General features: G+C 48.0%; 1 protein-coding gene across 1 annotated transcript in view; it reads right to left on the bottom strand.

Annotated features, from left to right (window-relative positions):
- Spon1 (spondin 1, extracellular matrix protein) overlaps window positions 1-16,151 on the bottom strand; it is a 295,302-nt gene that overhangs the window by 7,432 nt on the left and 271,719 nt on the right. The window contains exons 8-11 of the mRNA XM_005380330.2: window positions 5,632-5,833; window positions 4,585-4,725; window positions 4,070-4,145; window positions 2,810-2,992 (exon numbers count right to left, since the gene is read on the bottom strand). Coding sequence (XP_005380387.1) covers window positions 2,810-2,992; window positions 4,070-4,145; window positions 4,585-4,725; window positions 5,632-5,833 — 602 coding nt within the window. The remainder of the gene's footprint in view (window positions 1-2,809; window positions 2,993-4,069; window positions 4,146-4,584; window positions 4,726-5,631; window positions 5,834-16,151) is intronic.

Genomic DNA, 16,151 nt, shown 5'->3' with positions numbered 1-16,151 from the left:
CATATTGGATGGTGCAGAGGTAGAACATTTTCATCACTGCAGAAAGTTATTTTTGGACAGCACTGGAAGAAATATATATTCTGTGATATGGTGTGTAATCTCTTTTGTTTAGAGGAACCGGAGACTTCAGTTATTGTCTAAAGCTGTGAGTTCCCTAGTCTAGAAAAGCACAGTAGATGAGGAAATTTTGTTCCTGAGGATACAGCCTGGCAGGACTGATCAGTACCCCATGAGCAGATTACACTGAGAAGCCACAGAAATGAGGATGATAACAAGAAGACAATACCCTAGCTGCTAGTAGGAAACAAACAGCCTAGTCTGGTGTGGGATTGGGAAGGAATTGTTTCTGTGTGCCAGGAGAAGGACGACGAAGGCAATATCGGCAGCCTTCTGTGTATCTTGGGCCATCTATGGGCATTAGTAAAGGCCGGGATCATGGAGAAGACATCTTGAGATTGCTGGAGGAAAGAAAACTGAGCCGTGCTGTTGGATTTGGTGGTCCTGTTGCCCAGGTGGTACAGAGAGAACTGGTGGTGGGAGCATGGCTGGATGTGTGTGTTGACCTGCTCTGGTTCTAAAAACAAAAGAGGGAACTGAAGTCGTCTGTCCATCCACCCATCCATCTATTTATTCCCAAATTTCCCGAATACTCAGTGGTATCTTCCGAGGTTACCAAGCTATGTGAGATACAAATCTTGCCCTTCTCCAGAGAGTGAGATGGACACTTATGCTAACAAGAATAAACTGACACTAAGATAGGACAAGAGAACTGGGCAGGTACAGGCAGCACAGAGCAGGGAAAAATTTGCTCTCGGAGTTCTGGGTAAAATCTCACATTAGAAGGCACACTTTAGTACACCTTTGTTGGGTAAGGGGACCAGCTTGTACAAACACCCCTGGTGTGTGTGTGTGTGTGTGTGTGTGTGTGTGTGTGTTGGGAAATGAAGCCAGAAAGAACTGAAGTCTGAGTGCACATGTCCACAGACTGTCAGCTCACACACGTGTGATGCCTGGACACCGGTATTTAACCTAGGTACAGTGTGGCTAGACAGGGTTTACAGTTCACTAAGAAGTTACAGTTGGGAGCCACGTGCTAGACCTGGGGACTAGGTGAATGAGACAGCAAGTCCAATCAAGTTAGATAATTATGTTCTGGTTTGAGGCAGTTGGGTGGGGTTAGGACTTGATCAGGCTTCCCATGGCCTGGCAAGACGATTCCTCTGGCAGGCCACCATCAGCAGGAGTGTGCCTTCTGAGAGGAGGTAGGTGTTAAAGGCCCCACCCTTCAAGTACTTCCCCACAGTGGCCTCAGGTGCCCTCACTGACTGCGTTTTTTAGCATCGCAGTGCAATACTGTGCCAGATGTGGACGTGTGTCAGTGTCTTTGCCCTGGTTCATTGTAGGACCACATTATCAGTTTAGTAAGCTGAGAAGTTTGCACATGGACAATATGGAGCCACAGGTTTTTCAGCTCAGGATTCATGCAATTAGATTTTTCTTTGTGAAAGATCCCTCTAATGTCGCTTTGGGAGAAGGATGGAAGGAAGAAGCGACATCAAGGGTAGGGGTAATGGGTTTGGCACAGAGCATTAAGAAACACAGTTACTGTGATACGATGAAGTAAAAACTCCTTCAGAATGTCCAGAGACCTCTGCTTCCTTCCCTGATGGCTCCCCCCAACAATTTATTGTGCAATGGAACACAATATAAGATGATGTGATGTGTATATAGGAGAACTCTATTTCTGCAAGGGGTGGCTTGAACCCCAGGTACAAGGAACAGGTAGGGGTACAAGGAACAGGTGGGGACCAGGACGGTTTAGAGCTGTCATCACCCCTGGGGGCCACCTGACTAGTGTGAAGGTGGGCTCTTCCCTGTGGAGGAGGAAGTTCGGCCTCAGCTACTTTGCAGGCCTATGCCATAGCTCCCAGCCCCTGGAAAGGCCTTCAACATTGACAGGCCAATCACTTTTGCCCTGTTTGTTGGAATGGCTTTTCTGACAGTAGGGTTTCTTTCCCCCTCAAAGTGCCCTATTTTGGGCGAAAACAGCAATAAACCATGTGAGAGTGCAGCCTGGAGAGGCAGAGGAGCCCGGGGCAGTGTGACCTGAGGCTAGCTAAGTTTTCTTCAGTTCTCTTCTACCTGGAGGGTTTTTTTTCTAGGTCAGCCTGTATGTTCTCTTCCTGCAACCTCACTGTAGCCCCGAGAGGATACGATCAGAGGAGGACGACAGATCTGTCCAGGCAGAGTCATGCTCTCGGGAGGCAGTGACCTCTGCATCGCAATCAGCAAGCCGGAGTCACCATGACACAGGCATTGCAAGTGTGTAGTTTAAGCCTGACCTTTGAGCACTTGCAGATAGACCAAGAATTTCTGCAATCAGCCCGAAGGGTGTGACACAACACAACTGCGCTGACTCATGCTGAGGTGGAATGCCCAGGAGGGCCACCAGGGTTGACAGAATCAGGGCAACAGACCTAGACTGTCTTGGCTAGTCTGTTCTTGGGCTCCTTAAAAAGTAGTTGCAGTTAAGACACGTCTATGGGGAGGGAAATAAGACGTCTGGGGAGGGAAGTGTGTAGTCACTCTTAAGAAGTCTTCTGATGTCAGAAGATGTTCTGTGTTTGGAGCCCTCAAGATGTTGCAGGAAGGGGTCTCCTCGGGTTTGACCTCGCTGACAACTACAGTCAGGGTCCTCCTGCCCCTGCCCCCACCTCAGGGTCTCTGCCTGCTTGGGTGAGAGAGGCTTGTGCTGCCTTCAGACCTTCCTTCATGAGCCTCTGCTAGCTGGTCTGGCCTGGCTCCTTACCTTCCTCACTGCAGCCAGGGCCCATGCAGGGCTGGAAGTCCTGGGTGTCTGGGCAGGGGACACTGAGGTCCAGCTGTGCCTTCAGCATGCGCTGCCGCATCCTCTTGCCTTTTTCGCAGGTGGAGGAACTGCAGGCTGACCACGGGGACCAGTTGGAGTAGATGCAGGTTTCAGGCGTGTCATCTGCAAAGAGCGTTTGACATGGCTTCCTGGGCAGCCAGCAAAACTGCAACCGGCCCTCTCCCCCTATAGGCTCACGTGGGGACAAGGAAGTCCTGCTGCCTGGCCAGCCTGCATGAGCCTGAGTGCTCCCGGGGTGGCAGCAGCCATTCCCTTCCCTCTAAACATTATATTTCAGTATCCTCAAAGATGGGAATAATTTCTCTACTAGCACATGAAGAGCTTTTCATTACCAACCCCGACCTTAGCAGACATTGTTTCCACATTCATGCAGGCATTTCATAGGCAGTTTTGGAAAGCACAAGGCTTTCTTTTTTGGTGTTGCAACTTTGTCTTCCAGTGATAACCCACCCGCTCCAAGGGTCATGATAGGAGTAAGGAGAGCTGACGTTTGCTGTGTGTATCGTGTGATGGTACCATTCTAACAACCTTGCATGTTTCATCCCGTTGAGCTACACAACAACTTTCTGCAAGGTGGGCTCTGTTATTATGCCCATTTTACAGGTGGGGGCACTGAAGTGGAAAAGTTAGCTTCTTCCCCAGGGTCACAGGACTAGTGAGAGTCTAGGTTATCTGGCTCCAGATTCTACGAGCAAAATTAAGTTCAAGTGATGGCTCTGTCATGTCCCCACCCCCCAACTAGAAGCTTGGCCTTGCTGAGGTGGATGGATGTGTGTGCTTGCTTCAGAGGCCCACGCTAGGGTCCAGAAGCCTATTCAGATGCATTTTCATTGCCATTTTAAAGGATTGACTGTTCTATACATACTCCAGTGTCATACCTTCACCCTTATAATTGGAACCCTATAATTGGTACCTAATTTTGGCCTTGTAATCCTTTTTTGGTGTGGGTGGAGATTACTGGGGGTTAAACCCAGGGCGTGATGTATGCTAAGCATATGCATTACTGCTGAGCTACACCCAAGCCTCTGGATTATTTCCTGAGGTGAAATCCTCAGAAGTGGGATTGCCAAGTCAAAAGACAAGACTCAGTGTACGGGTCTTAAAAGATGTGAGCACACTGTCTTCTCACAGTGTCACGGCAGTGTCTGTTGCCCCCTGTGGTGAAGGAGAATAACTTACCTTCGTCTTTCTCTTCTGGAGCCAGGTCTGCTACGATATCATCAACATTGTCAGGCACGATATTGCATTGTTCCCCCTGCAGAAGGAAGTTTAACCGAAGGGCTTGCATTAGGAGGAGGAAATGTGCAGGAGAAAGATGGAGGAGGACAGAAAATCTGATGTGCGCTCCTACGCTGTCGTTGAGCTCTGGGCCAACACTGACAACCTGACTGAAAAAGAAATGTAAGAGAGCAGGAGTTGCTAAGCAGGGATCCTGACCATGACAGACTTTAGTAATGGACGGTGGGATTTGCAATGAAACCTTTTGGTGGTGTATCCAGTCATTCATTTGAGCAGTGGACCTCACCACTGGGTTCATTTTGTTCATTTACACCTCAAGATATAACGTGCATACTAGACACACTGGGAGGCCCAGGAATCCCATATTCCAAGGCGCTATCTGCCAGGGATCCTGTGACTCTAGAACAAAAGGTACACAGTCTCCTTGGTCCCTCTGATGGCCTTGAACCGAGTACCTTCCGGGCAATTCTCTCGATGACAACTCTGGCTACTTGAGTGATGGACCCGCCCTCTGGATCATAGAAAGGACTCTGTGGATGGTCCAGACTGGTCAGGGGCCGGATTTTCTCCTGGGGAATTGTGGGCTTGTTTGGTGACTGCAGGAAAAAGAGAGTGGGAAATAAAACATAAAAATCATAAAGCAATTTGTTATATGGATCAGGATGACAATTCTGATAGGAACTTAACAAGGGTAACTGTACTTGTAGAATCTGTACTTATACGATATGCTGTGCTCGGACATGTGTAGAGCTATACTTCACCATTCTTTCACATACATGGTAGGATTGTACCAAAAATGCAGAAGCCAAGTTTCAGAGAGGTCATCCCAGCTCAGAAATGGCTGAGCCAGCTTAGCTCAAATGCAGAGCTCTTTCTACCAACCAGACCACAAACTTTTTTTTTTTGTAGTGGGTCAGATGATAAATATTTTAGGCTGTGTGAGCCATACTGTGTCACAACTACTTAGCTCAGCTCTTGTAAGAGGGAAAGCAGCCGCAGAGTATTCAATATTTAATGGGCGAGTAGAGCTAGCTTTAACATCTATTTATAAATCAGGGTGTAGGTTAGATCTGTCTCCAAAACCGTAGTATGCTGATGTCTGTTCTAGACTCTTCTTTCACTGATTTTTGGCTGGTTCCAGATTTCAATGTAGTTATGTCTGAGAAGCAGGACATTCAGGACAACAGTAAAACTCCTCAGCCTTTGGACTCTGGTCCAGCCTTATGCAAACTCATCGGCTTCCTTCTCTCGCTGTTTCCCTGTTCTCACTGTCTCCGCTTCCGCGTCCTTGGCATGCTGTCCCTTGCTGACCTGAAAAGTGCTCCTTAGTCCATTCCTTCCTTGTGCTGTCTTGGCCACTACGTGAATACTCCCTACACCACCTACTGTACATGATGATGAGACCTCTTCTAGCCCAAAGACTCAGACTTCCCTTTGTGTCCAGGACACCCAGAGAACGGCTGTACCAGGTGAGCCGCTCCCCGCTGCAGGCACACACCTACCTCATAGGTCACCCCGCTGTCGGTGCCAGCATCCCAGGGGATCAGGTCTTGCACCACCTTCTGGACCCAGCCACATTCCTTGGTGCACAGATCCTCTGCAGATAAGCCCACGTTCCAGTCAGGACTCGGGCCCATCATGGTCAGGAAGGACATTAAGTGGCGTGTCCTGTCCACTGAAAATTCAGCTGAGGGCGCTGCTCTCCTGGAAACCAAACACAGAACCCATTACACTGGGGAGCGTGCGCTGCAGATTCTGGGGGCGTCCAGCCTGTCCACAGCTAGAGGCGGAGGCTGAGAGAGGAGGCAGTTTCTTTGGCCTTTACTGGTTTATACGCTTCGATCTTTGAGCCTACAGTTGGGCAGACATGGAGAGAACCCTGTGCTATCACTCCATCCAGTTTTAATGTGTCCACAGCACATACTATTCTTTTGCTTGCTTGCTGATTTATTCTTTAGCGGATTATTGACTGTCACCTGTCACAGTAGGACAAGCTCTGGGAAAGCAAGGGTCTTGTCCGTCTCATGCATAGCTTTCTTCCCAGTGCCCCAAACACTGGCTGGGACAGTGTAAGATACTTGGTAAACATTTTTGAAAAAATGAACAAGTACTGTGTGTGTATCCAGACTTGTTGGATATGAGATGAACTTTACCAATAAAAACTGCTTACTGAGGCTTACTGTCCCAAGCCTTTAAGCACAAATGCTCATTTAATCTTTACAGCAGACCTGGGGTAAGGATCATTGGCTCCATTTTACAGGGGAAGAAACTGAGGCTCGGGAGGTGCCTGTAACTTGTCCAGAGTCACAAAGTTAAGCAGCAGCATGGAGACCGCAACCCATGCCAATATTAGTTCAAGGCCAATGTTCTTCCCATCACCAGCTTGCAAATTCTCCTCCTGCCTCCTTTTCACTCCATCGTGCCGTCGGAAGGATGTCCTTCCTGCTGCCCCTGTTGCCCTCTCGAGGCTGCCTTTGGCAAGGCCTGGCACCGGGGCGCACGCCTTGGCTCCGAGCTGGTTCCCTGGCTATTGCCTGCAGTTGGGAGCCAGGGTCCAGCTGCAGAGCCAGGCATCTTTGGCTGACAGCTTCCAGCTGGTGGAAATAGCATCCCAAGTCTGCAGCTGCAAGGGGCAACCAGGCTGCACGGGGTACACGGTGGCAGCCCGCCACAGGGACTGTGGAGGGAAAGTCACTCTTGGTGGCTGACCTATGTCGTTTCATTTTCCCCTCCTGACAGTCCTGTGGGATCTGGATTATCCTGTTTGGAGAGAAGCAGTGAAAAGTATAACTGTTAATGCATTTGGAGACACAGGTTGTAGAGGCGGAGGCCCTCATGACTTGACACCCCCAGGCTGCTAATTATGGGGGATCCTTGGCTGGGGAACAGCGGGTCTTGGTCCAGCTGGCAGCTGTTCCTTCTTCGCTGTCTGGGAGTCCCTGTGCCTTCTGTGGGGCCATCTGCGTCTGCCTGCCCCCACCTGGCCCTGGAAAGTGACGACTGCAGACCTGGTGGGGCGTGTGGAACGGGACTGTTGGGCTTTAACAACATGCAGGAGAGGGAGAAGCCTGCGCGTGTGTCTTGGCACCAGCTCCTACAGCTACGTGTTCTTAGGTAAATTCTCAAATCTTTCTGTGCCTCAGTGTCCAAATCTTTAAAATGGAGATCACACACGCCTACCGCACAGGGTTGCTGTGGGTGTCCAATGAGCTGACTTGCATGCGTTCATTTTTAGGCTGGGACCTGGCATCCGAGTTGTTATTCTTATTACAGGTTGAACATTCCTAATCTCAATATCTAAGAGCCAAAATGCTTCAACATCCAAAGCTTTTTCAACACCGACCAGATGTTGCAAGTGAAAACATCCACACCATGAAACTCACTTCACACACAAAACTACTTAAAATGATACGAAATTCTCTTCAGGCTCTGTACGTAAGGTGTCTGTGAAATGCTGGTTCCAAGCACTTTGGATAAAGGATCCATAGCCCCTGCTGTGTTGAGAGAAGCACTGTAGGGTGACAGAAAGAAGGGACACCCGCTGCTGCCAGTGTGGGGCCTGCACTGGGAATGGAGAAGAGCCTGCCCCAGCCTTGGCTTCGGAACCAGCGCGTCCACAGGGCCTGGTGCTGCCTCCATTTCTCCCCTTCTCCCTGCCGCCTCCATCCCACAGTCCCTGAGCCCAGCCAGGCCGGCCTGAGCACAGGCCGAGCTGCATGTGCCTCGGTGGCCCAGCGTCTCTGTGCTTTGGGAAGTGTGCTCTTTGGAGCAGCAGTGCCAGACTCCTGAAAACTTTCTAGAAATGCAGCTCACTATGCCTTGCCTAGATTTACTGAATTAGTGATGCCAGGAGTCTGTTCTAATAATCCTCCCAGGTGACCTTCAGAGCTCAAGCCTCGGCTCACGTCACCTCCTCCAGGAGCCTCTGAGGCCCTGCTGACGGAGTGTCCTTGTGTTGCATTTCTACACATCATTCAGAAGCCTATCCTCAGACCTGACTGTAATTGCTTCCTATTGTCCCATCTTCCCCAGACGGGGGGCTCCTTCAAGGCAGGAACTCTAAGTTGTACCCCAGTACCTGGTCTCCGTGGGCCAAATGAACACATATGGATGACCTGAGCTACAGTTCTTAATAGCTCTGGACCTTGGGCAAGTCACTCACCCACGTTTGGGTCTCAGTGTCTTCATCTAATAATAACTACGTGAGGATCAAATGCGAGGCTTTATGAGGAGGACTTTATAAACTGCTGGGGTATCACCTGACACAGCCTGCTATTCAGTTCAGCACAGAGAGGAGATTTCATTTCCTTTTCCCATGGGTGCATGTTTTGGCAGGTAGGTCAGTGGTTTTAGCAGCTTCTGTAGAGTCCTGGCGTCTACAAGGATTGCCATCTGGAGAGCTGTGGCACTGTTCTCTGAGGGACTCACAGGCCTGCCAAGCGAGAACACTGGCATATATGTGGCACAGGTTTATGCCCTGGGGACCTTGACCTTCAGGCCCTTAGGGGGCCCAGCAGTCCCTTGGGAAACAGGCTTCTGTTGCCATAGAGACCAAATGATCCACCTATTGCCTTCCCAATGTCCTAAGTATGTGATTTTTGGGTCAAGTTGGTCATTCATGTCCTGTACCCTGTAAGTGACACAATTCATAGTGACAACTTAAGAGAACGAAGACAGCTCTGCTGAAGAACCCAGAGCTGTAGAAATTAACCAGCACACCATGTGCTGGAGCCCAACACATCATCCTCATACATGTACAGCTGATGGATATAACCATGCAAGAGCAAAGCCTGTGGAAGTCATTCCAAACAAATGCATCTGGGCTAAATGTCATATCCAAATCTGTAGCCTGAGCGAGGTTCCCTCTAGAGCCTGGTATGTATTTTAAGGGGCAGGAAATTTAGAGCAACCGACCCCTGCCTAAATCAGCTTGGCCATAGTAAATGTGACCCTATAAAGGGTCAGGGGAAAATCTTCAATTATCTTCACACACATCTTGGTCCTTTTTCTCATCTTGGACTGGGACATTTCTCCCTGACCCCCAGCTTGTGTACTACTTCTTGGAGAAAGTATCTCTGACCTCTATAGATTGATTGGGATTCCTATGCTACCTTCCCACAGCCTACGGAGTCCACCCTTGCATGGGAATTTGTGTAATAGCTGTCTTCCCCTTTAGTTCTCAGTAGACTAGGGACCATTTTGTCTTGATGAGAGCTATATCTCCCTGCTTGGTTTTGAGTTTGGCATGTACTGCATTGTCTTCCAATGTTTGTTGAAATAAATGAATTAATCTAGGAAATGAATGGGGAGTTCTTGTACCTCTCCTTGACCTTCAAATTTAATTAAAAATCACTTGAAAGTATTTGTTACTTCTATTATAAAATGGTTATTTAAAATAATGAAATGGATAAGAATATATGTAGTTTTCTTTAGAAAATGCTAGATTGGATTAAAGTTCTTTAATTTGTTCAAACAATAATAAAAGTCATCATTCTTATATGTCATGTCTTCTAAGAGATGGCATTTTGCTAATTTGATTTTATTTTTCTATCTAGGATTTAAATTTGAATCCATTTTCTAGCAAAGGAAATGGATCTAGTCAGATCATAAACCAGAGTATAAGGGCTAATAATAAAAAAGTGTAATATTCAAAGTAAAATAGAAATATAAATCAAGGAGCAGAAATTTGAGATTCCAGAAGTACAGAAAAGACTTATGCAAAACAAGTTACTCAAATTAGGGTGAAAGGAAAGATTATGTAACAAGTGGGTTTGGGTTATTATTAAAAAAAAAATCATATGACAAATGAGGATAATTAATAACAAATCCAGAGTCAAATAGAAAACAGACCATAAAAAAAATCAAAATTTCAAAGAAATCCGTCAGACAAATAATTTTCTCAGCTTTGAGATAATAAAAGCAAGCACAAAGGCAACACTAATTGAATTATACATTAAAAACATCTTCATCATGAAAATAGTACATGTTTAATGTCCCTAGTCCCATAATCTGAAAGGCTCCAAGATCTGAAACTTTGAGGGTCAACATGTCACCACAAATGGAAAATTCCACACCTGACCTCACAGATTGGGTCACAGTCAAAAGGCAGGTGCACCCAAAACATCACATAAAACTACTTTCAGGTTATGTTTATAAGGTGTGTATGTTACACACAAGAAATCTCATTATGGATATGAAAACGTTCCAACCGAAAAAAATCTGAACTCCCAGACGCCTCTGTCTGGTTCCAAGCATTTTGGATAATGGACACTCAACCCATACCTGAATGGCAGAGAAAAATGACCTGGTGACGCATGTCTCCATCAGGTGTAACTGATAAAGTGTTAATACGTACGCAGACAGAATGCAAATTGGTAAGGAAACGACCACAATCCCAGCAAAGGAATGCCGTGGACAGAAGATTCACATCAGAAGAATGAAAAGTAAAGGAGAGCAGGAGAAATGTCCCCTCCTTTCATATTCTGAGAGGCAGAAAGGCCCTTGGAAAGAACCCAGGGCACTGGACAAGACCGCTGTTGGATTTGAACCTTGGCTCAGCCATTATTTACCAGCTTCAGAACAGGGGCTTTCACCTCACTTTTCATTGCAGACGTGACTTCTGCAAAATGTGCACATAACCCCCAGGGTTTATTGTGAGGAAATTATTCCTCAGGATGCCCAGCACAAACGAGGACTTGGTAAAAGCTGATTTTTCTTCTCATGCAACTTTTCCCAATAAAACCTCCAAGAACACCAAGAAATAAAAGAGGTAAGAAACGACTTGTATGTTTCTTCTTAGAGATTTATTCTCCCTTCCAAAGGTACAGATCCAGCACCAGTGAGACTCGGAGAAGAGTTTTCTAAACCATTCATTGGCGGCATTCTGTCTCATGTATTCCAAATACAGCAATCCCCGTTTTTTTGTTTTTTTTTTTAAACACTTGTAGGAACTCAACTCAGTCACGAGAGGGCGCTCAAGCCATTCATTAGGCTGAAGTACTGGGCGGATGGAGAAGGGTTTAAGCGTGGTTCCTGCAGCACTAAAAACTCTAACCAGGAGGCATCTAGGACTCCGAGTCCTTCTGGACACCCAGACCTGCAACGTGCTCCTCCAACGCAAGGCCTGTTGTCTACCATCCTGAGGACGTCGATGGACACCAGCAAATGCTGCAGGAGGCGCTGAAATTCAAGCTCTGATTTTAGAGCAGGATGCCTCTGACTTTCCGGGGAAACTGTGACTTGGGATTTCGGAGATGAACACACCTGTCCTCCTCTGGCCTCCCAAACACTGACCATCGTGTAACCGCGCGTTAGCTGAGCCTCGCGGCGGGGAGTAATTCAGGCAGTGACAGTCCTTCCTAGGGTTCATTAGAAGAAAGGCAGTAAGCAATTCTTAGCATTCAGGCCATACCGGAGAAACTGGGTGATGGCAGTTCAGAACTGATTTGCAGGAAACCTGGGCATTTTCCACTTAGGTGCCACAGGAACTCGTGAAGGATGCAAGATTTGCTCAGAATCTGTCTTTCCGGTCTCTGCCCGTGCACCGGGTTGTCGGAGCTGCAGCTTGATTTATTGAACCAAACAAGTCAGCAACTGATTTGTTCATTCACTGCTGTCCTTTGAGAAGTGGTGCTGGGGATAAAGATGAAGATCATTGAAAAACAAGTCAGTTTCAACAAAGTAGGTCACCCCGGCTTTCCACCGGGCCGAGGGAGGCTGGAATCCCATTAACCTCAATTGAGCAGGCTGGGGGAGGAGGGGCAGGGCTGCTTCGCAAAAACAAAACTTGGCTTCGTGTAGGCTTCCTAATTTGACTTCCTAATGAGATTTGGAAGAGGAAAGGGGAGCCTAGGCAATGGGAAGAATCAAAGGAAAATTCCTTTCCCTTAACAAGCGGGTAGCGCGGAGTGGAGCGGTCCCGGGTGTTTGGGAGGTCTGAGTGTTTGCCACCAATGATGTTCTGCTAGGGTCGCAGAAAGTCTGAGGGACGGGTGAAGTGTGAGAAGCTGTTCCAAAATATTTCTTGCAGTTTTCCAGGAAGTCTCTTCTACCTTGAAAAAATAAGATAGCTTAAAAAAAAAAAAGCTCCATTGATTTTGATCTGCTTGGAGCTACAGCCCAGTCTCTTCTCTCTTACAGCAAACTGCGCCAAAGAATCGCCCGCAATCCTGACTCCGTAACCCCGTTCACATTCCACGTGCTGTGTGCGGTGTCTCCGTGTCCCTCAGCGGAGAGTGTTCTCAATAGGGTCACATGTGACCTGTGCACGCAGAAATCCAAGGAGTGTTTTGTAGCCCCGCCTACCTGCTCTCCAAGCTGCATGGGCCCCAGCTGACAGCTCTCCTTGAATACCCTTCCCTTGGCTTCTTCTGGAAGCCAAGCTTCCTGTGGATCTCTTGGTTGTTTCTTTTCTGTTTCCTGTGCACACAAGTTCTCCTCAGCATGAAATGTTGGCGCTCTTTGGGACCCAGTCCTCAGCCATCTTATTCTCAAGCTCTCTGTCCTCTATGCCTCTGGCCTTGGTGTCTCCCATTCGTCCATGATTCTCAATTGTATTAGCGGTACCTTGGTTCACAAATGTGATTCTTTCCATGATTCTGGTCACAAACTGAGTTGGACGAGAACCGAATCAAATTCAACGCTGGTTCAGGGCTGGCCTTATGGGGAAATTTCATTCGGCTCTCATCCAGTTTGGTGTGGGAGCAGGATCGCGGAGAGAACTGAGTTTGTGAACTGAGTAGTACTGTAAATCAGCACAGAATTCTCGCCCTGAAACTCAGAACTCTATAACTGACTGGGTACTTAACACTTCTCTCTGGATTTTTTGGGGGGTTGGCAACTGAGGATTGAACCCAGAACCTTTGTACTAAACCGCATCCCTAGCCCTTTTTATTTTTTAAAATCTGAGAGAAGGTCTCTCTGAGTCACCCAGCTTGGGGTCAGACTTGCAATCCTGTTCCAGCCTCCCAGAGTGCTGGGATTGCAGGCATGCACCACCATGTCCTGCTTTCCATCTGGATATCTTGAAGATATCTTACCGACGGAACTGTCAGAACCCATCCCGTGGGCTTTCCCATCAAACGCATTGAATGTCCCCAGTATTACGGGTGGCACCACCAATTCCGTGTTCAGGCTAGCAATACACCTATGCAGCATCTGGACCACTGTGTCTCCCTGACCCCTTCTAACCCTGTCACCGTAGCCTGGGGGCAGTGCCTCCTAAATGCATTGCTGGGGGCCGGGGATATAGTTCAGCGGCACAAGTGTCTGCCTGGCAAGCGCAAGTTCTTGAGTTCGATTCCTGGTACCAAAACAACAACAACAACAACAAAAAACCTAAATGCATTGCTCACAGCTATGCAACACCCCCTCCACCCGCCCACCCGCCCCAGTCACCAGCAGTCCTCTTCTACCTAGCCCACTGCATCTGCCTCCTCGCTGGTCCCACCTTATCTACCTTTTCACATCCGAGCCAGAGTGTTATTGTTTTTTAAATGCAAATCTGATCATATCATCCTTCTGCTTAAAACACTTCAGTGATTTTCCATTCCTTTTAATGGAAAAATCAAAATTTTTAACTTTGCCTGCTTGGTCCCACAGCAAGCTCATGTTTGATTTCTGGATCCAGTTACAATCGCAGCCTTTTAAGACCTTAACTATCCTCTCTTTCCTCTTCATAGAGGGCCTTTGCACACATAGTCTCTCTGGGTTTTTGAGGGTATTCTCCCCTGTGTGTTTCTTTACTCAGTCAACTCCCGATTCCTTAGATCTTGAGCCCATTGCTATTTCCTCCACAACTACTCCCCCGAGCTGGCTCAGGTCCCTTCACACAGTGCCGTGGCACCTCATGCCTCTCCTTCACGGCCGTGTCACATTTATTTGCGCCACCACTGAGCAAACATCTCCCCTGCTAAACGTCAGCTCCATGAGGAAGTAACTCTCCGAGGTGCCCCACAGTATCCCCAAGTACCTTTCATGGCACGTTTTTGTAGGAGACCTTCAACAAGCATTTGTTTAATCAGTGACAGAGAAGGATACACAGTCAAGGCAAGATTGTACTGCATTTGCTTTTGAGGCAGAATTCAGACAAATCAATGTGGCCACACTGTTCATGCTGATCAGAGGCCCGACTGGAAGATACATATGTCTTGACTAATTAAAAAGTGAGAAAAGAGTGAGTTGTTCCTTAACCAGAGGGATGGTACTATGGTGAAGTGTAAAAACATTAGAGACAGTCAGCTGGATATGGTTGGAGCTCTGGTTCCACTCTTCTTTTTTTTGGGGGGGGGGCACCAGGAATCGAACTCAGAACCTCATGCTTGCCAGGCAGATGTTGTGCCACTGAGCTAAATCCCCAGCCCTCCAGTTTCACTCTTGAAGGACCTGGATGATGACACTGAACCTGTAATCTCTGAGTCTCAGTCTTACCATCTGTAAAATGGGTTTACCTCATAAGGCTTCTACAAGGATTGAGCTGGTTAATAGATGTAAGTACCTCCTGGGGTACTTGGGCAACTAGTAGATGCTTGAAGTAAAAATAGTTCCCCATCTCTTTTCTTTAATCTCTCCCTCCATTCCTTTCTCTTTCCTAAATGTACATGGCTTTGTGACATTTTTCCTAACCCCAGGTCCTCCAAGTTTAAGAATTCCTTAGAGATATAAAAATGGGCACCCACAAACTGTGGTCCGGATGCTCCTAACCCATACCTGCCCTTGTGCACCTGCTCTCTTGGAGGATTCTCTTGGAGAGGTTTTTGACATTTAGCTCTTGGGGCCTGGAAACCAGGAGAAGCCAGGGAGACCCGCGCAATCGGAGCAAATGGATTCGGGGTGACCTGATTGCTAACTGATGTCAGTTAAGCAGAAGGCACCAAGGGTGAGTCGCAGGGCCCTTTCTGGTGGGATGGAGACGAGACAGCAAATACTTCCTCACCAGGAGAGTGCTGGGGGCAGCAGGTGTGAGCTTCCGGGGCAAGTATTGGTGATCACTGCAGGCCTGAAGGTCTCCATTCAGCCAGCTGGGCTGCCTTCTCTCAGCTATCCAAGGATCAGCTCTCTTTCCCGCCTCAGATGTTGGCTTTCAGGCTCAGCACTCCCAACCTGGGCCAGTCATGATCATCAAGGAGCATCCCTCCCGTTCCAGATGTGTACTCCTGCACGTTGCCGACCTCTCCCCATCCCAGGCTGGCCCCACCCCTCCTGGCTTCCGGAACGGCTCACATCCTCACCCTGCTGCTTATGGCCCTGGAGTGTACAGGTCTACCATGACAACACTGTGGGCTGTATATTCTGTGTATACGGTGCCATCGGGATGTACGCAAAGGGCAGACCTGGAGTGAGGGAACTCTGTTTATTGTCTGTCTCCTCTCGGAGCCGAACAGCAGGGACTGCGTATAAGGCTGGCAATAGTAGCTGTGTGTGGAGCCGTTAGTTTGTTAAATGAGTAAGCGGCAGGCAACAGCTTTCCTCTTCTGGCTAACCAGGTATGAGTGCTCCTCCTCCCGAGCTCCCGCTGCCCCACTCTGGGGAGTGTTCCTTCTAACGTCCTGTGAGTTTTTCCTGTCATTTTGCCTTTGCTTTTTCTCCAGCTGAGCAGGATCTGTGCATTCCCTGTGTTGTTGCTGTCAATAGCACTGTTATGGATGCAGACTGCTCCACAGAGGGGCAGGCCAAGCATTTTCCATAAACCGTTTTTCTCCAAGGATGAGTGGAAATTAAAAGTTGTTCAAGGAACTGAACAGGACTTAGGGTAGCCAGAGGGAGGTACAGAGTGGGGAGCCAGAGGAAACGAGCCCACTGGAGAAGCACGCTGGGACGAAAGTATGTTCATGTTCACAGTGACTGGTAACCCAAACTAAGGGTGGGGACTTGGTCCTGGAGGCTAAGGGTCACAGACAGATTCTAGGAAGAGGAGGAAACAATAGGATCAGATTTATAAAAATCATTCTGGAAAAATATGATGAGGAGTTGGGTTGGGAGGGACTCTAGAAGAAGAAAGAGGTGACGTATTCCAGGCATGAAA

This window comes from Chinchilla lanigera, unplaced genomic scaffold, assembly GCF_000276665.1.
Source record: "Chinchilla lanigera isolate Chin_1 unplaced genomic scaffold, ChiLan1.0 scaffold00013, whole genome shotgun sequence".
Taxonomy (NCBI): domain Eukaryota; kingdom Metazoa; phylum Chordata; class Mammalia; order Rodentia; family Chinchillidae; genus Chinchilla; species Chinchilla lanigera.
The sequence above is the reverse complement of the archived record's forward strand: the minus strand, read 5'-3'. Positions and strand labels throughout refer to the sequence as shown.